A 24,362-nucleotide genomic window follows, 5' to 3' on the forward strand; every position below is an offset into this window, starting at 1 on the left:
CCTTGAAGAAATCTGAGCTTACAAACTGCTGAGCTGCTCTTGAACCTCACAGGCCAGCTGAGGACTCACATGCTCACAAATACCCACTTAGAAGCACAGGAACCTCCTCCCCATTGCAGACTTTCCAGTGCTTCCCCTGACTGCTTCAGTCTTTCTAATCTCTCTTTTTCTGTGAACTTGCAAAGGCTTACATAGCTTTGCCCAAGCATTTCACTTGAATCAATTCAGCATTTGATTTGTCACATAGGATTTTGTTCTGAACAGTTTGCTGGATAGCATACCAAATTCTGTATAATTACGAACGAACAGTCTGTACTGAGGCCAACAATTGGTAAGTTTAAATTCAAGGAATACAAACTGTGATTCTTCTTAAGATATATGATTACCTTTTTAGAACTTGCGAAGAGGAGTGAGGATACATAAAACAACCAAATTCTAGGAAGGCACTTTTTAGTTGGCTAAAAGATAGAGAGCACTATATGTAGTGCTGTAGAGCACTAGGCACATGCCACACGTCTCAATTATTCATAGTGCTGAACTGGTTATTTAGAAGCCTACATGCCTTCCTCATACAATAGTGTGGCCATGTAGACCTTTCCTAGTCCTTTGAGGGAATACAAACATCCTACTCACCAGTTCTAACAGCTTAGCATTTATAGCTCAAGCTCCAATCATTACCTCAGCAGCAAAGATATAACTACATACATTACAGTTCGACTTCATGTTTTTCAGGTTTCATAACATTAAATTAGCCTAGAAAAATGAACGTAAGAGCAATAGAGAGGCATTAGCTTTTACTTTGACAGTCAGTATTTCCAGGAAAAGATGCATCTCATTACAGTGTTGAAATCAGCAAAGCTGTTTCATTCAGGCTTACTGCAAGATGAGCTCTGTGGGGACTTTGCAGGTAGGCATTGTGCTTGGAACTTGAATTCTACATATTTTAATGAAATTGCACAGTCTAAACATCACAATGAGTGAGCAGTCATATCAAACTGTGGAATCTGGAGCTTTCTCCATTACTCACATATAAAGGGAATTTTTCTAGGTAAAAATGTAAAATTGGAATAAGCAGCAACTGTGTTTCCAAAGAAAGAGAACACGCAGCTGATTAAAGCGTATTGAACCTATAAAGGGACTGAGATAACAGGTGCACAACTGTATCTCAAATGTTCACATTCCTTATGCACAGTGCCATTCAGCAACTTCTCAGTTTCAGATGAGCAGGACTGTGGATCAAACCTGTGTTGATCTTGCCAGCAGCAGATGATCATATCCGTACACCAGCTTTGTAACCATGGTCCAGCTGAGAGACTGCAGGTTCAACCAGTCTGCTATTTAAATGACAAATATGTGACCTAAGCACCACCCCAATGGCCCCTCCTATGAATCCTCAAAATCAGATCCTCTGAGAGCGAACTGGTTAACATTTCATTAACTTAAGGTCAGCAAGTTGCTTTACCACATTGGAAAACCCACTTCTCAGCTTCTGTGCAGTCACTTAATCGTGTCTGCCTGGTTTACAAATTAGAAGAGGTAACTGCTGAAAAGAACACTACAGTAGATTATTACTTTTCTCTACACTGCAGAAAATAGTTTCAGGTTTTATTGAAGTGTCATGTGTAGAAAAGGGCAATTTTTCTTTAAAAGTCGAAAGTTTTGTGTGATGTTTTGTTCATGCTTCTGCCATCTCTTCCATTCCAACCTTCTTCTCACTTCGAGGTCAAGTTCAGAACTTGTATCTGAGTCAGTATAAATTACATCTGTGTAAATAATGGTCACAGTTAACTCTCAGAAAGTCTCTTGTGGTATAATTTACCTAATAAGATGCAAAAGAAGAGGGATCTAAATGGCTAAAACAATTCATAGAGAGACAAGAGAACATATCATTAACATTGCCCTACCTGCTAACTGCACTAATTACATTCCTTTCTGCACAAATGACAAGTATCACATCATAGAGACATTCTCAGGGATATGCAACTCCTGTTAAATTACCTCTGAACCTTAGCCCTTAAAAATCCCCCTCTACTATTTGACTGGTTTATTTTCTTTCTTCATCAGCCTAGAGTTTTCTGAAGGAATGCTTACTACAAGCTATGGATGTGGGTACATATCACTATTTACAGCATACTAAATGTCAAAAACTCAATGTAAAACACAGCCATAAATCGGAACCCATAACATTAAAACTGTGAAAACAGACACAAAGCTGCATAAACTCAAAAGATGCAGGAGTATCATTTTGGAAACCAGCAACATGAAATATGAAAATACATGAAATTTTTCATCTCAAAATTGTAAAGTAACTTTTCAGTATGAAGGCATCTTTAAGCATCTAACTTAGTTTCTTATGGATCAAAGAAACGAGTAAGTAAATACTATCTGCATATGCACTTCAAATAGGAATGTCACTCAAAAGATAAAAATAAGCAAGTTATTTATAGCACACGTTAATCACCATATTTAAATGGCAGATTACTTTATGGCACGAGACGTAAGCCTGTATTTATGGGGGGGGGAAATTTTATAATAGATTTTTCTAAGATAGTTAAACTTGCAGTAATCAGCTTCAAAACTCTCTTGTTCCACTTTTATTCCAACATGGACAAAACAAAAACTGTATCATACTGAAGGTAAGATGTGGAAAGGCCAATAAGAAAATCAGCCTCACTGAACATGTAATGATATAAACATATTAATAAAACAAAAGCCTGTGTACAGGATTCATCTGTGGTAACAAGAACAAGAGGGGGTGTTGGACATGTAGACACAGTATGAGGATTATTATGACAATAATCTTCAGTGGAGCACAATACTCACACACACTAAGATTAGGAAAGCTACTACTAAAATACACTGATTAATAACTGGAGGCATAGAGGGATAAACTTGGCAGGGTGTAGAGGGAAGCACAGTGCAATAATGGTGAATCTTCCCAGTGACTTTATATTGTTAACTATTTATACAGTAAACTTTTCACGGCTGCCTTTCTTTCCTCTTTCTGCAGAAATCCTGCGGCTTTTCTTAAGCATTTAGAACAATAAATATATTTAAGATTTATAGCCTGAAGTTTGGCCCTATTTATCTTACTCAGGTGAGCAGTCCAACCAAGCCCAAGGGAGGCGCAAGAAAAATGTTCTCCTTCACAACGACGCAAGAAACAATAGCTGACTTTAACTGTAGGACACGGTAGAGTATATCACATATAGGCAAAACTGCCAAGTTCAGATTTTTCTTAATAAACCAAAAATCACTTAAAATAAAAGCGTAACTAACTCCTGGAACTAACCTGAACATGCTTCTCACTAAATGTTTTTTGTGATGACATTCTCAAGGGTTAGAGCCTCATTTAAAATATACTGTGATGTAGGAAGTCAGATAATATCTCCCAGTTGAATCCAGCAGGGTTACAAAGACACATTTCATATTCATAAGTGTGGTGAAATATTTTACTTTTCTTAAATTGCAAATATTTGAAGAAATGTAGATAAACATATTTGAAATTCACAGCACTTTCTCAAATATGAAGTAGCAGATTAACAAAATGTCAGAACATCCTCTGCTTCAAAAACTGCTCTACCATTTTAGGCAAAGATTATCTACCCCCCCCAAAAAAAATAATAATCACAGCCTCATATGATCATACTTCTCATCTGCTGATGTATTCAGAGTATCAGCTTGTAAACTGCTCCCATCTTTAAAGATAAAACAAGCTCTTGCAAGTCATACTAACCTTTGCAAAATACCAGTTAGGATTACTTCATAGGCTGGAGGAGGCTGGAGGAAGAAAAGAGGGGAAGAGAATTACAGTATGGAGGCTGTGCGCTGTGTGTTCTCTGAGCACAGAGTTGAAAGGTCAGCTGTGAGAGAAGATTTCTGGCTTGGTTCAAAACCAAATGCACAAGCTAATATCCTTACACATCAATCAGAACCCATCCTAAACCACCACCTATTCCATAAAGACAAAAGGTATAACAAATTTAATAGAAACAATTGACAGATTAAAAAAAATGCAACTTCTCCAATTGAATTATACACAGAAAGTGGTTATCTAACAATAGCACCTTCCTGCTGTACCTTGTGTCACCCGGGGGACACCAGTGGAGATCAGGGAAATTACAATACTATCAAAGTAGGGCAATAAACAGAACTGTTGTTTTAAACACTCAACAAAAGAACTGGTAAAAGATGGAGCAATAATTCAGAATTCAATTAAAGAAAAGCATCTGAGTAAGAGCAGTTTTTTCAGTGTAAATTTAACTATTAATCTGAAGGAACCTATCACTACTGAAAACCTCACCATTTGTAAAGTTTCCCAGTTTTACTCTCTAAATCTAGCCCAGTTCCTCCCATTCTTTACTGTGCCAGATATCTGAGGTCTGACTAGAAAACAAAAGATCCCTCCATACATCTAGGAGTGATGAGGAAGTGACCAGAGGTAATGTCATATTTGCTCCTTTTGCTGATGAAACTGCAGCCTCAAATAAAATCAGCTTCAAGGATAAAAATGTCCATGGTATGGAGGAGGGAACAGATTATAACTGCTGACCACCTGAAAGTTTTGCTAGTAAGGACCTAACACACGCTACAAAAGTGGCTAATTATAGACTGACTATCCTCATCTCTAGACTGCTGTCATTCTGCTCTTAGATGTTATACCAACTCAATATGATTTTGCTACTGGTACTGCCATTAAAAAGTTTAAAGTAAAAACCCCAGATCCCACATTTTACAGAAATAAACATAAATTACATATACGAAACCTTTATACAGGGGACTACATACTGAGACTGATCACATAGAAGATGCAGCATTACTTAGCGCAGACCTATCTATCTCGGAAGCTTTGTCACCTCATTTTGAGTTTCTAACTAATAAACTATATTTCTAAATTAATACCTAAAACGTGTCCTGCTGAGGGTGTGTGTCTTCTGATCAGTCATCCCAAAGATCACACCACCAATACAGCCGTAGTAACGAGGCCCAGGGAGGAAAAACTACAGACTGCCAGCTGAGAATGGGATCTTTCTCATCACAAGTTAAACCCAAAATATTTGCAGTATTTGTTACTAAAGATGTGCTAAGCTATAGTATTTATCAACACATAGATTTCTTCTAAACAAACACATACAACAGGCTTCACAGGAAATAAAAGAATTCTCAAGTGAAAGTAACACATGACTTCTGGACAATAACCATTAGTTTATCCCTTGTCTCATACACTTTGTTAAAATACAAGTGCCAACAAAATGATTGTTCAAACAGGATGGTATTTCTTTCCACAGTGCTGTAGTTCATATCAAATGAAAAATTTTGATTCAGTTCCGCCTTGAAACACATGCAGTCAGCGATGGCAAAATCCTAAAAAAACAGCACAACTCATTTCTCTTAAAGGTATACACTGTGGCATTCAGATAAAAGCCGCAGCTATAAATACAGGTGATTTAAAAAAAAAAAACAAAAAAAACAAAAAAACAAACTCTTTAGTGTCACAGATGGATTTTTACAACAGGATTTTACAAATTAAAACCAAAGGAAATGCTTTATCACATACATTCAAACACAAGCCAGAGTAACAAGGAAAACCAAAAAAAAAAAACAGAAAAGAAAGAGATTTGGTTTCAGTAATTGGCCCCCAAATATTTAGAAGCAGATGGGCATCTAAAGAATGTAGAAGGTGTGATTTCTTTCCTTTACACAGCTGCTAGTACTGCAGAGAAAACAATGTTGTTTAGTGTTTCATACCTTATACATAAAGTGTGTCTAATGGTTCTGATTTTATGCATAAAAAAATGAAAATTTCATGCAGCTGCTTCTCAATTATGCATCTGGTTATTGTTTTGCAGCTGCAAAACTACCTTGAAGAACTATAAAATATGGTGTGACAAGTCTGGAATAATACCAGCAGTCATCTTGTACCTTTCTTGTGAAATTTTACATTTTTTTACCACCTGTTAAAATTCCTGAATCAAGAGCTATGGCTTGTCACCTCCTTCTTTTATAAACAAAAATCCACTAATATATTTAACAGAACCGAAATTTGTAAATGACCACTTTCTATGGCACACATTAAATATAAAATTCAGTACCCCATTTCTAGAGTATTTTTTACTTTGTGTTGTTACTTCCAAGTAGCTATTCTGGTAATTTGATCAGAAATCCAACAAAGAGAACAATAAGTCAGCTCAACATTAGTGTCAAACATCTGAAATGAGATTTTGATTTGTTAGCCCCCTAGCCATTACTCATATTACTATAAATCTATTGAATATGAAGACATTCGGTGACAAAGAATGGTTATAAAATATCCAACTATTGTAAGCAGTCTCAAGCTTGCATTTACTGACTCACACTCAGCATGTAATTTTCTAACAAAGGGAACAGATAAGAAAAACAAAACAGATTTGTTTTTCATAACAATGAATTTCAAATTAACTATTTCTATAATTCCTCAGGAGATGGAGGGTCCTTCGAAGAATTTCCATATCTAAAATATTAAAAAAATCAACAATTTCTAATTTAACTTGAAACAGAAAGATTCAACTTGAAACAACACAATACCCAGTGGTAAGCTTTGACAAATCTTTTATTAATTTTGTTTCAAAAAGAATAAAACTTAAAATCACAGTTACGGAAGCTAGAAGTTTTTCTGGTTTTCTGGCATGCAGGATGTAACACATGTGGCCATTACCAACAAATGTGTGTGCTGTTAGACAGCTGCCCATTTTTCACACAGGTGCCAAGGCCTTATGTGGAAAAACATTGCTAAGCTGAAGAGGGGGAATGAGGCATGCAGTAAAGCTGAGCAAGAGACCCCTTGCAGGGTTTACCAAGGATAACGCACTGCTTGAATAACGCTGTGCTTAAAATTTTGCCACTTCTCAGCAATCTCTATGAAATAGTTTCTTAGCACAAAACACAGAGGAAGGAGGGAAGCCAGGGGGAGGAAGAACAAGCAGGAATTACAAGATTCATACCCAACCAACCAAAACACATACACAAAGAGGAGAAAGCAGTAGCATTATTTTAGGGCTCCTGTCCAGGGAGAAAGGTCCTGCTACACAGCAGTACGAACAGCCCTTGTGTACGAAATCCTCAAATGGAAACTCTAATTTCACCTTAATTGTGCCTTTGTGCAGTTCAGCTTCCAAAACAGATTAAAGCACCTAAAAGCCATAGGAAAGCAAATGAAGAATGTCCGTAAGAAGAGTACCTATTCACTAGTAGCTACACTCCAGGTTTGCACTACAGCTGTATCACAGAAAATTCTCCACGACTTTCTAACAAAATCCTTAGTAAAGCAGGTTTCAGTGAACACAACCTGTTAACACCTTGCCTGACTGATTTTTTTCATCCAGTAGATGGGATAAATAAATCAGATCACCAATGTACTGATTAAGACTCCCACAAAAAATTACTTTAACTGCAACAAACAAGGCACTGTCTTCATAACTTTTAGTTTTCGGGTAAAAAAAAAAAATTAACTGAACTGTTAGAAATGTTTTCTGATCACACACAGAAACTCTAATTTCTATGACCACTATGTCAATTAAATGGTGGTCTAAGCAAAGCACTTCAGAAAGCAGGAAAAAAAAAAAAAAGTATGCACACAAATATACAGTGGCTTTTAACAGTAGATAATGGCTAAATGTTTGATGTAAGTAGGGTAAGGTATAACTGACTGTTTAGCACAAAAAAGGAAGAGGCTTTTCTCAATCAGAATGTGGATGATGGCATCGGGAAGAAACAAGAGAAAATGGATACAACGAGGAAAGGGCTCGAAGCAACAACAGGAAATTGAACGAAAGACAGAAACAGATTAAAACCACAGATGATGGCAAATTTTATGGAGCTCTGAAATTGATGCATTCAAGAGGTGCCTGTGAAGACTAGGCATAACAGAGTATTAACAGGTATTTCTTATTATTGAGAAGTTGCAGGAAAATGCAGACTCCCTCTAGTCTTAGATTTCACCACTCAGACAAGACAAAATCCATTAACTGAAAACCTGCTAAACGGAACTGAGAATTACTCATGCTCAATAATGCTGAACGTGGTCCAAAGGCAGCTCATCCACCACTAGTTTTCTATTAAATTTAAAAGGTTGTTTTCCAAATACTTACCCATTTGAGAATAGAATCATATTAGTCAATAACTTATAGCATTATTTTGCCTGAAAGAATAGTTTCAGAAAGCCATAATTTAAGTATAAGGAACTTTAATAAAAGCTGTCAGAGAAAATAAGAGGACTTATGGGAGAGCTGTTCCTTAACAGTGAGCAAGTTCTTTGCGTACAGCTCCATGGAACGCTATTTCAGCAATGCGTGATTTTTCAACGTATGCAGAGAAGTATAATCCAAGGGGCTCTGAATAATAACTAGTTATAACCACTAAGTACATAGGATTTTTTTGAGAAATAATTTCTTGTGCACAGGTGAAAAATTATTACTACACAGTGAACCATACAATGGAAAGAAATATGGAAATCACAGAAATGCTGAAGGAGGCAATTCTTCTCCTGTCTATCCCGATCAAGAGAAGAAAGGGAATCAAATCATGTAAGCACTACACATGATGGCGGTAAGAAAAGATCAGCTAAGAAGCCAACAAACTCAAAGACTGAGGAGCAAATGAAGCAACTTAAATATAACTTTGACAACAGAGAGCTGGTCTGTACAGGATACTCACAGAAAAGCACTTCCTGGTATAACAAAAAAGAACCTAATTTCACATTTCTAATATCATCAGAAACATCAGGTTCAAGGATCATTTTCATTTTTCCTAACATAAAAGCTTAGATTAAATGCAGATGGCATTATCACCAACAACTTCTTCACATTCTATGTAAAAAGGTCATTATCAAGCTAAAGATCAACTTCTGATCCCTTCTAAACATAAATTGCTTTCAAGTGGTTTTCTCAACTTGTATTGGAGAAATGAACTTTCAGGTAAGGAATCTAAAACAACATCTGAAAATGCAGCTTTCCATCTAAATTAAACATAGCCAAGGGAAAAAAACCCAGAAGGCTGAGATAGGAAGGAGACTGGTAATCACATGATGGAGAACTCTTTCAGTATTCTAAAAAAAAGGTGAATAATAGGTGACAGGTAAATGACCTCATGGAAAGAGGCTTCAATAAACCTCTTCTGTTCTTTATAAAATACATGTTTACCTCTCCAGGCTGATATAAAAAGCATGCCTTCAGTCCAAAGCTGAATTTTATGAGTTCCCTCATGCATAAGGCAATAGAAATAGCACATGCAGAGACTATATTTTGTTACATATTTTTTTAAAGAAGATTGAATAAAAGTCTTGCACTCAATTCAATTGCATTTCTCTGTGATAGAGTGTGAACACTGCACCTGACTGATTCCTAAATGTAATGAAACACTCTAAGTGGCAATGGGCAGCACTATTGCTTTTGTTAAAAATCAGAAAAGGAAACACATGCCAAGCTTCCAGCATCCATTTAGGATTGTCAGCATTTTGAACCACCTCTGTAAGTTCTCTACTGATTCAAAGAGCCAACTGACAGTACATAGTAACACCCTCCAACAGAATTATAATCCCTCTCAGCTTTGTCCACCTACTAGTTTAAAATGATGGTTCCCTTAATAACTTCTCCATCAGGCAGAACATAAAGAACAGTGCAGGAGCTGAAGCAGACTTAAAGGCCTCTAGTGGAGAAGCTGAGAGAAAATGATGGACCCTAAAATGATCCACAGTGCATCTGCCCAACGCAAGCAATGAAAATGCGCACCCACTAACAGTGTGGATATATGTATGCATATATAAGGATTTTTCCTTATATTGGTACTGCAGTATGAGGAAAAGAAATAGCAATAAAGGAAATGCCTTTTCTGGCTAAACAAGCCCTTAATCTACCACTGCATTAAGCAAGAATCAGATTAGAGGTCTTGTGAGTTAATGCAAGAACAGCCAGATGATCTTACATTTCAGGCAAGAAAAAAAAAATCAGCTCCCAAATACTTCACTTTGTTCTGTTAAATAGCTGTTCTAGAACTGTAAGAACTTGTTTACAGGTTGTGTTTCTTCAGATGGCAGATCAAGCAATGCCATACTGTTGTAGCAAAACAGCCCAATGTCTCTTTCTTTCCTCTCTTGGAAAGCTAGGAATTTTAAGATGAAACACAAAGCCATTTGTGACTGCATTTCTTGTTATTCTGTAAATACTGCCTTCTCTACAAGAGCTACACCTGAAAATTGCTTAGCACGTAGAAGGCAATTAATTCCTTGGGGCCTAATTCTGTATTCCTTACTGTGTACAACTTCTTTTGAAGTCAATATTAGTGATGTCATTTTAATTTTCTTCACATCTGCCATTCTTATCTTAGGAGAAAATAAAAAAGACCAATCCTTTAATTCCATTAAAAATTCCTTGTAGACTGCCTTTTGGTGCTGTTGGTAAGTTTTGAAAATCTTTGAGAAAATTAACATTCAGTGTATTCAGCGTACATATTAATAAAAATAGAGAGCAACGGAGGAAATGAGCGTATTATAACAAAACTGCTGATACTGGATAAAGGCAAACTCTTTCAAGAACACATGCATTAACACCTTCCTGACAAGTGAAGACAGCAGCAAAAATTGTCTAATCCTATCTCTTTCCATTGCATCAACAGGAAATCCAACAATAGCAAAATTGATGACCACAGGCACTGCAGCAGAACAGACAGCTCTGTCAAGCACGTAGTATTTGGTGAAATTGCGAAATAAATTTGTGAATACCAGACTTCATAAAGACTTCCATGTCAGGAATTTTTATCCCTTTATCTGTACCTCTATCACACACACAGACCCATGTGAGTGACGTAATGCTGTAAGATTATCAAGGAAAATTGCTTCTCTTGTGTTCATGATGACAGGTCTATAGAAAGAACCTCCTTTCACAGCAAGAACACTGAACCTTTGACTTTCAAGTTTTGATAAATATATTCTATTTTTATCTTAAAAATATGTTGCCAAGCATCCTTCCTTGTTTGCAGAAGCAAAAGTTAAGGACAGTTGTGATGTGGTATACAGTATCTAAAACATCAGATTTTTCAGCAGGACCTGGCAGGGGTGATTGGCCTCTCCTTTCACCATCTTTCACTGCAGAATGCCCGCCTAGCAAGAACGTCCCAAAGCTGCCTCCAACTGTTTATTTTATTTTGGAGTATTCTGTGCCTCCTGTAGGCTCAAGTTTTTTGTTTTGCTCATAACTTTTCATTTTGTGTGGTTGCATATTTAGAAGACAGCAGCCTGTATCAAATTGTGCAGATAAACCTGAGTGACAGAGATACTACTAGTCTGAAGGATCATAAAGAAGATAAATCTGATGAAATCTGGGAACAACAATGACTGCAGAGGCAAAACTTGTGTTCTTGATGCTTAGTTTTCAAAGTGCATGTTAGAAGTACAATGACAGCACACTATCAGGATGATTACGAGGATGTTAATTATTTAGTGGATCAATGGAGTGTCAATCACTTAAACATGAAATAGCTTCCACACTATAAACCACAATTCTTTAATGCCCAGTAATGCAGCATGGTTGAATGCCATTACATAAAATGAAGAAAGGTACCACTGACTTATAATTTTTGAACTGTTAACAAGCCAATCCAGTTAAAATGCATATAATTTACCTGATACAGTTTGATTAGCAAATAATTTTTGGTTTTAGATTTTACTTTTGATTATTTAAATTTCAACACAGTTTGGGGGTTTTTATTAGACCAGTATTTCTGGGATTTGCAAAGCAAGCAAGCTACAGAGGTTATTTAAAATAAATCTGGCATCATAAAACAGAAGAGGTTCACTGCCTTTAATGGAGTAATTTATTTCTCCAAACAGTAATAGAGATCGAGAATAGTAATAGTTATTGGATAGACCAATCCATTTATGAGTTCAATCATGAAGAGGAGAGTTTAAGTGCTGTAAGATTTGTGAAAAGCCTGCCACAGCTTCAGTTAGCATTTGATTTTCTCAGACATCCAGACATGAGGAAACCCTCCAATTTTATAATATTTATTTTGTGTCAGCATTTTTCATTTTGCACTGCCAAATGACTGTAACAGTTGCATTTAATATTTTTGTTTCAAATATATTTGAAACTGGTTATCATAAGAAGGTTTTGATTACTGAAAAACGTATCACCTTAATAAAGTTACAGAGGTTTAGAAAGCCATTATGATAATTGTATTCAACTACTTGAGGCCTGATGAGATCTATGAGATGAGTAAGTTGTGTTAATTTACTTTCCAGTGTGCAAAACTGAAATGCATTTAACTAAGTGGCTAGTGCATTATGTAAATCATAAAACAAAAAAACCTTCCTGTTACTACACAATTAGACTACAATAATGTCAGGCCACTTGCATTTTGATGTATGATATACTAATATTAACAAAAGCTAAATGAAAAGAGAACTATGAAAACTACTATTAACTTTAAAAAATAGAAAACTTTTTTCAGAGTTAGGATTGGGTGACAAACATACTTCAACACATTTCCTTTTGAGAGAAAAGGTATTATATAAATTAATTTCTGACCCACATTATCACTTTATGTTCACCACACTAAAATGAGGATATTGTCAGAGAACCAAAGTGAAGTTCCAGAGCATGGTCCAGCCACTGTCAAGTCCTTTTGCGATGGCAGGTAACTCAACTCACCTTTTATTTTCTCTCCATATGGACAAACATACATCTGAGCAAATGTACATGTATCTAATTATCTCATACATCTTTTATTTCTTCATAGAATCATGGAACAGTTGAGGTTGCAAGGACCTCTGGAGATCACCTAGTCCAACCCACCAGCTGAAAGCAGGGTCAGCTAAAGCAGACTCTGTCAAACTGGGTTCTGAGTACCTTTTAAAATGGAGAGTCCACAACCTTTTTCTTCTTTTGCTGTTTAATAAACCAAATTTTGGTTTGAAAACTACATTTTATACAAGTTCATTTACTTCAGTTCCTTAAATTATATCAAGCATACAACAACAATTTTACTCAGCAACCATTCATGATGTTATTTTGAATAACAAATTATTCAAAATTACATAAATAATGTTAATTAAAGACTTCATGTTACACGCTGCATACAAAACATTTTAGAAATAAAGTTCTAAAGAAATATTGCTGTCATAAACTGTTGTTCACATATGAAATTAAGCATCTATTTCTAGTCTGCATAATATATCAAACCTTTTCAATAAGCATCAATTTAAAGATCATGTACAACTTATTAGAAAGCAATTTATTTTCCAGATTGCTATCTGGTGAAGCAGGTTCCTCCCATTATCAGTCAACTTACTTAATCTCTGAGCAGCCTCCAGGGCATCATTTGCAGAATCAGCTACAAAGAATCTCTGAACTGTAACCCCATGGTCTGCCATTATTTTTTTGCTTTGGTACTCCTGCAGGTTCAGCCATCGTCTAGGGGTTAATTGAACAACCTAGAAAAACGAGAGGGGTAAATAACATAATGCTCATTAAGAACAGTTCATGAGACAGCCATCTGAGCTATTCTGCCTTATGGTTATCTCAAACCAGCAGTTAAACAACACTGTTTCAGAGAAAAGGTAAAATATGTATTGATTTACCTAAATGCCTTTCCTTAACATTTGTGCATCCAAAGTACTCTGAAATCTACTGAGATTTTTTTTAAAAGCTACACAAGGCTCAATGGGTGATCTTGGCTAGACAAAACGTCTTGCATTTAATATCAATGCAGATTGGCAAACTTGGCTTGAACTCCAAAGTCTATTTATATTTTTATGTTATCCTGTGCTATAATAATATTAACAGACTGTTACCTTAGAACAAATCCATAGTTTCATATTAAGTATCTTTATGTACACTAAATTTTATATAATTCTTCCCTATAAAATTACTTCTACTGATTTAGCGTCATCTTGTAGGAAACTATACACCAATATGTGTATTTTTATTGGTCTATTATCTGTGCTTGGTTGAATTTACCTTCCATTCTCAACATACCAGTTTAGATGCTTGTGTGTGCACATATCTATATATCCATCTCTGTATCATGGATACAAAGATATAACAACCTTACTCACATATACAAACAAAGACATCACACATTTACTTGTCTTGGCGGTAAACTTTGAGCATAGAGACTATAAAAGTCACAGGATCATTACTGAATGATTTTAAGAAAGGACACATTCTCCACACAGCATAAATTGTTACAGACAAAAGCAATAATTAAGGACCTGTCACTGACTCCTGGCATTAGTATAATGACAAAGGTGGAGCTGACTCCTGGCAATGGTATAATCCCATTTTGTGCCAGCAAAAGATGCTCTTCCCACATGGAGACACAAGCTGTTGTCCTACTGGCAGACAGCCCAAAATCAATTCTTGGTTTATCCTAAAGTAGGAAGCACGGTATGAAAGCTAGTACTATATATTTTGATATGTTAGACAATGCGGATTATTTACTATACTAATACTCTGATCTCTAACAGCATGATAAAAAAAATAATATCGTAATGCAACTTTATACTGGAAACAAAAAACCTCCATGCTAAAGTCTTTCAATAATACATATCCTTTTCACAATACTAGAGTTTTAAATGCTGTGTTTTACCAAAAGCAAACCTCCGTCTGTTCCTATTTGCTTTGAAACACAGTACAAAAGATTGATGCATGAAGAAAATACGAAATCCATCTTTTACAGTATATAACCACATGTTTTCTGTAAAAGTGACTCCCACAGAATTTAAACAGTTACAAATAGCTCATGATAACACATTTTAAATTCTTTTAACCATAACCTGGTTAACATATTTTAGAAGAAAAAAACAACATATTGTCAGTATGCTCTATGGCTATCTCTAATTCCAGGCATCATTCAGGCACCTCAGTATGCTTTATGTTCTTCCATATTATTCACAGACAATATGTTATTACATTTATGCAATGCCTTCAAATGTAGGGTCAAAATCTAAAGTCACTTTCATAATTGTTGATATTTAATTTGTTTTCCTACTATAAGTTCTCTGCTAGGCTCTAACAGCTATTAATTCATGATCATTTCCACAAAGCGATTAACACTAGGAGCCAAGAGGGACCCTAAAGGTCAATTCTACCACCATATAAAAAAAGGCCCAAGAATTTCAACCAAAAGCTGATGCCACAAGCCCTTCGTTTCTCTCAAGCTACAGAGAGCTTTTAGCATGACCAGTGAAAATACCAGTTTTATCGCTGGCAATCATTAATCTTCTAATTTTCATTGTTTCTCTAAAGACTAGCTCATAAAAACAATATTATTATTATAATGAGGACTTCAGAATGCACCATTACTGATATATGCATATAATCCATACATACACACACACATGCACACTGAAGAGAAGCATCACCTGAATCTGCATGGGCAGTCAGGAGTCTACTGATGTGTTAGTTGACCACAACCATAAGACTAAAATAAATTTCCACAGGCCCCCCCTTTCAGTTGTAAACAGCAACAAAAGAAAGAACATCCCAACCACCATCAGCAGCTGACCGCATTTGCAGAGGGATGGTGGCAAGGAAGGAGGAAAAACCAATACACCTCTCCATCTGCCTGGCTTTCAGCCATTCCGCTCTATTAAAAGTTGTACCTGATGTATGCTCTCCCCCCTCAAGGCCTGGAGCTACAGCAGGAGAACATTTACAAAGACATTCCTCAATCCATTTATCTTGAGCAACAAGGAATTTTCCAACCTGACGTTCAGGGTTCAGAAAAATAAGCTCACACCTTTAGTTAAAGCATATTGATCTATACCAAAATAAACAAAACCATCAATTCTAATTTAAATCTGAAAGGAAGAAACCCTGATTTAAACAATCAATTATACTAAAATCCTGTATTTGTACTTTCAGAAGAAAGGTTAATTCTCCTTAGCAGGAAGTTGATTTGAAACAAAGGATAAGTCTATGCTAAATTTGACAGCACTTTTTGCTCATCTGTTATATATTTATAAATCTTATAGTTCTTTATTTTTATGTTATATAATCTTGTTTTTAGTAGGAGCCAAAAGATCTTTGAGACACATGTCAAACTGATTTTAGATAGAATTAAATAAATAATTAAATACTTTAAAGATGCTGTAGTAAATAAAAAGCTGCGTTAAAAGTTTTACTAAGGATTTCTCATATATAAAAGTGTGTTTACACATAATTTACTTGTCTTTTATGCTCAAGTGTGTTTACTTACAACTAACTGGTTTACATAAAGATTGCTACAGCTCAGTAATACAGCTGATAATTTATAAACCCAGTGACCAAAATTTGAAGAACAAGTCTTCAAAACAGCTTTTCTTTATCATTAAGAAAAATTAATCTGTTTCACACGTATATATTACCAGGCTGATCTAAATCAAATAAATAAAAAGGAAAATATTCAAATAATCTTATTCTGGGGTTGATTTTCTTGTTGTTGCTTCACAAAAGTCTCTTTCAACAGAACTTGTTTTCAAATTTCCTGATTGAGTAGGAATTAAATAGTTTCGGAATTTGCAATTCAGCACAGTGTGTCAACTGACATCTCCACTGTTAGTTCAAACCAGTAAGGCTTAAGTAATAAAATCTTTTAAGGACTCTCTTAAATAATATGGACTGAAAAGGGTCACCACCTAATAAAGGCCACTGATGATAACTCACAACACGACAGATACAGAACAGAGATGCCAGCAAGGAAAGCAGCTGAAGGTGTGTTTGTTTTATGAAGAAAGGTCATCTCCAGTGTCACCCATCTGGTGTGCCTCACTCCAATGTGAACTCAGCTCCTGCCTAGTTAATGAATAAAGCAAGCTTAAGGGCGCCAGCAGGAGCCTGCAATGAGTTCTGCTCCCAACCACCCTCTTGGCTTGTTACAAAAGCTTTTAGTATGTATCAGTTTTACAACTTGAAAATATAAATCAAAATGTTCCACTCGGACACTCCAAATCATTGCTGAGATGTTCAAAATTATGACATATACATACTGCATATATATACATAAGCATATGGACACAGGTCTGTCCTCTTATAAAAATTAGACAATTCATATTAAAATATTATGGGAACATCTCCTTCATAAATTATTAATCAGACAGGTCTGAGGAACACAGAAAAGAAATAAGAGAATAATTAATTTGAAAGAACTGTCAATGCATTCCTATGGGTGAGGAAACGAAGATCTGGCCAAGAACGATTGGCACAGAACAGCAAAGCCTACAAACCTAAGGTTAGTAGGCACATGCTTTTTTTTCTCTCTCTCTCCTATATTATATGAGTCAAAGAGAGACCATCTTACTGAGTGCTAGCTGAAGACTTTCAATCAAGGCTTTCCACAAAAGACAAACTCCTGGTTGTGAATGAACTACTCAATCAAATGAATTAGTGTAGCCCACCACTGTATACAGGAGTACAATATATTTAAGAAACCAGCTGTGACAAAGTGTATATTAGAAGCTCCAAAGAGCAAGGAACATGAAAAACTTGCTTTAAAGCACTTGCAGTATACACACCATATGTCTTGCGAAGAGCAGGCAAAATAAAGCAGTTACAAGAGACGAAATAAAGCAAAAGCTTTGAATCTGTGAAGATGACTACTCTTTCAGGATAATCTTGAAAAATCAAAACAGTTGCAAACATATGCATTTTAGGCTTAAGGCACAAAAAAAAAAGTGACCATGAGTGTTAGAAATGTGAATAAACAGATGATTCTCTGAACTAATTCCCAACTGAAAGATGGTTTGGTTGCAATAAATACATATCTGAACAACTTAAATGGGACAGCAATAAAAAGAATGAATTAGTACAAGCATCTTGAAAAATCCTTGCCAGATGAAGTTCTCAACCCTCTCAAATACATTTATACCAAGCATTCATAAGAATTTGAGATGAACTTCAAATAGCATAAGTTTCTTGGGCATCATAAACCATGCTACAGATAAATATATACCTGAGACTGACTGCAACAGTGCTACTATGCAAAGGTACAGCCTTAATACAACCTAGACAAGTCTACAAAGTTGTGAAAGAAAGCTATTTCCCACACCTAGTCTTCTATGGGTAGCCATAATCCACCCCTTCCCCCCAAAATTTATTAAGAGGACACTTTAACACGGCACAGAATACAACTCTAGCATCATACATCTTTGTATTATTTAGTTTCCCATTCTGCAGCTCTACTCTTGTCAACAATTAAAGGGCACTTCTAGATTTACCAATGTGGTCCTGTCTCTCATCAAAGACAGACTGAGGAATTAGGTTGTAAATTACCTTCGGAAAAATTTCAATCTGAAAGAGGACAGCGGGGAGGAAGTGAAAGGAAAACTAAGGCACAAGAAAGCAGACACTACCTTTTAATTCTGTTCATTATTGATTCTCGCCACCTTCTTTTCCCACCTTACTCCCTGCTTGAATACTTCTACCTCCTCCCCTCACATACTAGTCAGAAAACCATACTGGAAAACACCATACATCTCTCAGATCTTTCCATGCAGCTTTGTCTCTGGTTGAAACACAGTATGTTCCAACAGTTTAAGATATATCTGTGTTTCATCTGTTTCTTTATTGCAAGGTTGCACTGGAGTACAAGGAGTACATTCTGTCATGCCAGTCTGTGAAGAGGAGACTGGAAATAGTATGCAGACTTTAGTAAAACCTGACTCCCTATGTGACATCTCACGTTTCATCTTCGTAAGATGACAGGCAAGAACTAGAAAATTTTCCACTAGTGACATTTTTCTATTCTCCTTAAGACATTTTTTCTAAGAATAAAAAAAGTTTTAAAACACATCACTAAACTTACATTCTCATTACCGTAAATACACCTTAACCTTGAATATTAACTTCTGTCAAGCTCTGAACAGCTCAAAGAAAGGTTGTAGGTTTAAAGACATCCTTCTAAATCATTTTTTAGTGGCATTATACTTCTTAGCATGTTAGCTACAGTTCCTATAACAAAGAAAAACTTAAAATCACTCCAGTGAGCCTAAATGAAAACCCAGACAATGTTTTCATGAAATAAAGAAAAACTCAAACTAAAGGATTTAGTCTTTTGAAAGGAAGTTCTTATTTAAAGGCTAAAATAAATATCATTCATGGCTCTGCTGAAGACTTCCAGCAGACCTTATATTACTACAAGAAAAAAAATAGCTTTCATGTGAGCTCTTTGTGTTGTGTATTGATACACACATTGTAGATGGAAAGTAGCTCTTATTTGAGATTTAGATTTGCCAGATAAATTGAAAGGGGTTTTCTTCTTTATTTTAAATCACAAATAAGCTTTAAGAATAAACCAGTTCATAAAACTAAGAAAAACATCACTAGTAGCACATATCAGTGTCTTTATATAATTTATAAAGTAAAATAATGAAGTTTTAAAGAGTAATTAAATTCTCCCTAATAAGATATTTCTTAAGATTAAATTTCTAATGTAAGTGCTTATCAACAAGATTAATATACTTAAATAGGACTCTATTACAACTGATAATGTTTCCTTAGAGCTTGACAACAGCCTCGAAAATCCCAAAACTCAAGTAAGTGGAGTAAAAGGCCTACACTGAACAGTAACATGAAGTGAATTGAAGGCATAACTATTTAATTAAGTACACGTTTCACACTGGATTCTCTCCTGCTGGCTAGACTTATTTGGTATTTTCCAAAAGCACACAGAATTCATATGGTTGATGTTCACTTCTAATCTTCTTTTCCTTCTCCACCCACCAGGAGTTTTGTTACCAGTCATAACCACACTAAAATGGACCAAAGGTCTATAGGCAGGTGAGGATTTCAGAAAAGTACTGTTACTAGTAATTGTGTATTTTACTCTTAACATGAGTTCCGTTCAAAGTTATTCTTTGCATACCTAGATAGCATGTTTGGTCCAACTACATATGTACAACATCATTAAAATGATAGCATACACATCAAGAAATCAAACACCTCTTCTTGACCATCTTAACAAGGCCAGGTGCTGCATAACAGTATCAGCAGTTTATTGACTACTGCTAGAGGAAAAAAATTGATTGTTCACATAACCTGCATAATCTCTTATTTCCCTTTTTTTTTTTTTTTTGTTCATTTGGTTTTACACAAAAAGCTAAGGGCTCTGAACAAATAATTTATTTGGAGAGTAGTTGCATTAGATTCTTCCACTACTCAGTTTGCCAATTCTTGATCTGTGAAAAAATAATTTGCATTATTTGAATAACATGGTCTAAATAATAACAATATAGTTTAATAGGAGTGGAACCACAAGTACATTTTACAGTAGGAATCAACTTCAATATACTTAAAAAAAGATTTAGAAAACATTGCAACAAGAAGACTTTGTCCTTTGATATATATGCAGCATTAACTACTCTGATGTGCAACATCTTTCAGATGACCCAGGAGCTATTTTTTGAGTGCTTGCTTTTGAAAAAAGAAAACACATACAGATAAACCCAGGAGATATTCTCTTAACATATTCACCAATAAGTTTGAAAATTGCATGTTAACTACATTGGCAAAACTCTGCTCAGAAATAAACATACCGTATAACCACAACAAATGCAGCATTAGTAAATGAAAGCTTCATCAAACCAGACTGATTATTTCTTATCTGAACCTATATGCTCAGTATTAGCTCAGTATAATGTTTTTTTCACTCTTTGGACTCCCTAGTAAAACCTCTAAGGTTGACTCCAAGACTGATGACTTCACATAAATAGCGCTGTATAGCATGTATGTGGCAGGTACCAAACAGTACCACACTGGAGCAGGTAAGAGAACCAGACAAACTTTAATAAACAAACATGCAGAAAGCATCACAATGACATACACACATGTAAAAAAATCTGTGGCTTTTTGAAGCCGAATCAGCTCGTAGCAGAGCCTTAAAAGTAGCTGTGTCAGTAGAACAACTGAAGCTTACGACATGAACATTTTTAGCCATCAGTATTACCAGCCGCTGTAAATTTGCACTTACTCTTCAACTCATTAAGTTACTACTACAAGATAACGTTCTTCCAAAAAGCAAAATAAAAGTAAAATCATTTTTTTAAAATAGCAACAAGGGCAGAAGTGCAGCATTTTCAGGCAGGCCCCACTACCTATCTGTGGAATTCTAACTGTTAAGCACCACATATTTTTTTTTAAAACACTACTGAATCTCTTAACTCTCTTCTGGAACAACAGTTACAGAAATGAAGAAGTGCTACAGTATGAAGAAACTGCCAAAAAGAAGAACTGAAAGGTCAAGTGAGACAAACAACCTAAATTCAAATCATAATCTCTATTACATCTGAGATCTTTAAGTCTTAAGAAAATTAATTCAAAAAATTTTGTGCCATTTCATGATTAATTCCACATGGAAATACCTTGGTGAAGTACCTACAACTAAATATTTCACCACGTTGAATTCAGTGATCATGTTTAGATAAATTCACTAAAAAAATACTTCTCTCTTAGCAAGTCTCTTCAAGTCAAATCTGTACTGTTGAAAAATGCCAAATAATTCTAGCTAGGGGAAGAGAATCCAGTGATAATCAGCACTTTCAAAGAAAACAAAACCAACAACAACAAAACCACCACTAAGCAAATTTCTGGGATAATTGAACATCCCTTGACACAGCTATATAATTTGAGCAGCCTTGCTGTTTACAGTAACCTAGCTTAATGCATTTTATTGCACAACTGTTAAAAAGAAAGACACACTTTAGTGACATCCAACATTCCCTTTTCATTCATAGTGTGAATGGAAGCCAGTATTAACATTGTGAAACAAAGATGGGTCTCTTAAAAGCACCTGACAGTAAAGCTGGTCAAATAAATGCGTACTACTTTCTTCCCACTCTGCTGCTCCACCAAAATAATGTAGCTATAACTATGCTAATAGATCCTGTGCCAGTATAAAACAGCTCTACCAATGCACATTATCTCTGCATGAAGGCAAATTATATGGCAAATGTATGTAGTATCAAGTTTTATAAATATGGAGTATATTGTAATGGTTATACTGGAAATAAGTCATCTGGGGAGAAAAACTGTGGTGTCTATGGGGAGGTCTTCTAGATGGATTCTGTATGTGAAATAAAAAGGAAGTGTGTTTAGTGTATCTCATCTTAAAATAAAAGCATCTAACCAAAAAAATCTATTTGCTTACCCAACATATTCTACAGCATTCTAGTTTATTCAATTTGTGCACTCTGACCTGTAATACAACTCCAGAGTGCATATGAAAGAAAACAGATACACAAAGATGACAGTAATGAAACAGCATACCATTCATCAATATAGGAAATAAACCTTTATTGTATTTATTGACATACAGCTACTGTAATTGACAAAGTTGCAGGAAAAGTTCCTATCGGAAAGGAACCATCAGAAATACAACTAAATGGCATACCTTCATATAAACCACTGCGGGCACAGATACATTTTATTAGGTCATATTCTTGAAATATACCACATAAGCCACTGAAAACAAACTAAAACACTTATTTCAGTTTGCTGACAGGGCTCACTTAAAGAATAAGCATCCATAGAGTTAGTCTGACATGAAACAAAAATTTAGAAAAAAGGCACTACACTAAACAGAAGTTTATCACAAATGTAAGTAATAAAAAACAAACACACAGAAATTGCCACACTTTGTTCTGTATGAAAGCAAGGATCTCAAGCACAGACTAAAATGAAAAGACTCATGGTAAAACTAATCAGCTAGAAGGTCTGCCATGTTAAGTCAAACCACACATCCACTTCTCTCCAAATATGATTAATGCCACATACCTATGGGTATATTATGAAAAACAGGACAGCAAATGTCCTTCCCAAGTAATGTCCTGTTGGCTACCACAAATCGATAATTTTAATCTTCCAAAGCAGGAGTTCGCATCCAGACCCTCCTATTTAAAAGCCACAGAGGAAGCCATCTTCCACCAACATCCCAAACTACCCACTTCAGATTGGATACTGTGCGGCACTGAGGTCCCTCTGTTATCAGCTGAGACCATCAGCTTCATCCAACACTGAGCATTTTGATCAAAGTCTCAATTTAGACATCTGCAATATATCTATAAAGGATAAAACTGATTAGGAAGTTTAGGAAGTCTTGAATATTTTCCTGACAAAAACAGTGTTTCCATACTTTTGTCCACAGTAGTTAGGGATTGCTTATTTATTATAATTTGTATCAAAACACTGTAAGCATTCTTGACCTTAAACATCAGCTTTTGATTTTAAAATCTTCCCCAGGTACAGCAGAAGACCTTTTAAGAGTGGAGTTCCATTATTTATTCCTACAAATGGGAATTAATTTTAATTGAATTAAAACAGAGGCAACACACAAACTCTAGTTAACAGTTATAGGCCTTTTAGTTCCAAATTTATTATTTAAAATACACCACATAAAATACATTGAGCAGTAAAATGCAGTACATCTCAGAGGAAAAAAAATAAAAAATATTATACTTCCCAGGTCTTTAAAAGCTATGACATTTTGATCAATAAACTGTAGTTTTCACTTTTCAAAATGAGATCTGTCACAGCAATTGTTAAGGTTTACGTAACTCTCAGATTCAAATAAAATAATAATAATTAAAACCCCACAAAACATTAAATATGCCATGACATTGTTGTTTACTAAAACTAGACAGCTTGTTCTGGTAGATAATTATTATTATTCCTAATGGCTATATGACACTTTGAAACAAGTTGTCTATGTTAAATAACTAAATTATTCTCTTTATTTGTGCAAAAAACATAGAAAAATTGGGGGCTTGTTTATAAAAGGAGCACACAGTTAATACTATTGTTAGAATTTCTACTGTGAAATTGTTTACAAAAATTAGACAAACAATTGAGAGGATGGCCAAGAACTTGGAAAGCGTAAATTTAAGTATGCAAACTTTTAAAACTTCAAGAGAGTGAAACAGGCAATCGCTACTGCTCAGAAGTCTATATTACTGAAAATCTAGACATGTTGAGCAAGCCAATCTTGACAGAAAAGCCCAAAGTTAAATCCTAATTTGGAAAACCTTTGCTGGGCATTGCCCTAATATTGCTTTTTAATTACCCAAATAAGCTTATTCAAAACTGAGCATTCTACAGCCTCTGAAAACACTAATCCACCCTTAAGTCATGCTTAGACCGAATGAGAAGTGTATCAGCTCAATTCATAGATAGTTTGGTGACATTTAAGCACCAGCACACTCAAGCAACCGACCTACTGCTGCTCCCCATGTGCTTCTGCAATCTGGCAAAACTAGCGCAGTTACGCCTGCCTGCCTTAGGCAGTCTCCCCACCAAAGCTGACACGTTTAGATTTCACCACCGCTCTCCCATATACTGCTGAAATACCCTTGTGCACCTATG

At 35.5% G+C, this 24,362-nt stretch overlaps 1 protein-coding gene across 1 annotated transcript in view; it reads right to left on the bottom strand.

Moving 5' to 3' along the window:
- SUCLG2 (succinate-CoA ligase GDP-forming subunit beta) overlaps positions 1-24,362 on the bottom strand; it is a 132,622-nt gene that overhangs the window by 93,109 nt on the left and 15,151 nt on the right. Inside the window, exon 2 of the mRNA XM_032985757.2 lies at positions 13,321-13,462. Within this exon, the coding sequence (XP_032841648.2) occupies positions 13,321-13,462 (142 nt within the window). The remainder of the gene's footprint in view (positions 1-13,320; positions 13,463-24,362) is intronic.

This window comes from Tyto alba, unplaced genomic scaffold (assembly GCF_018691265.1).
Source record: "Tyto alba isolate M040663 unplaced genomic scaffold, T.alba_DEE_v4.0 Super-Scaffold_3, whole genome shotgun sequence".
NCBI lineage: Eukaryota > Metazoa > Chordata > Aves > Strigiformes > Tytonidae > Tyto > Tyto alba.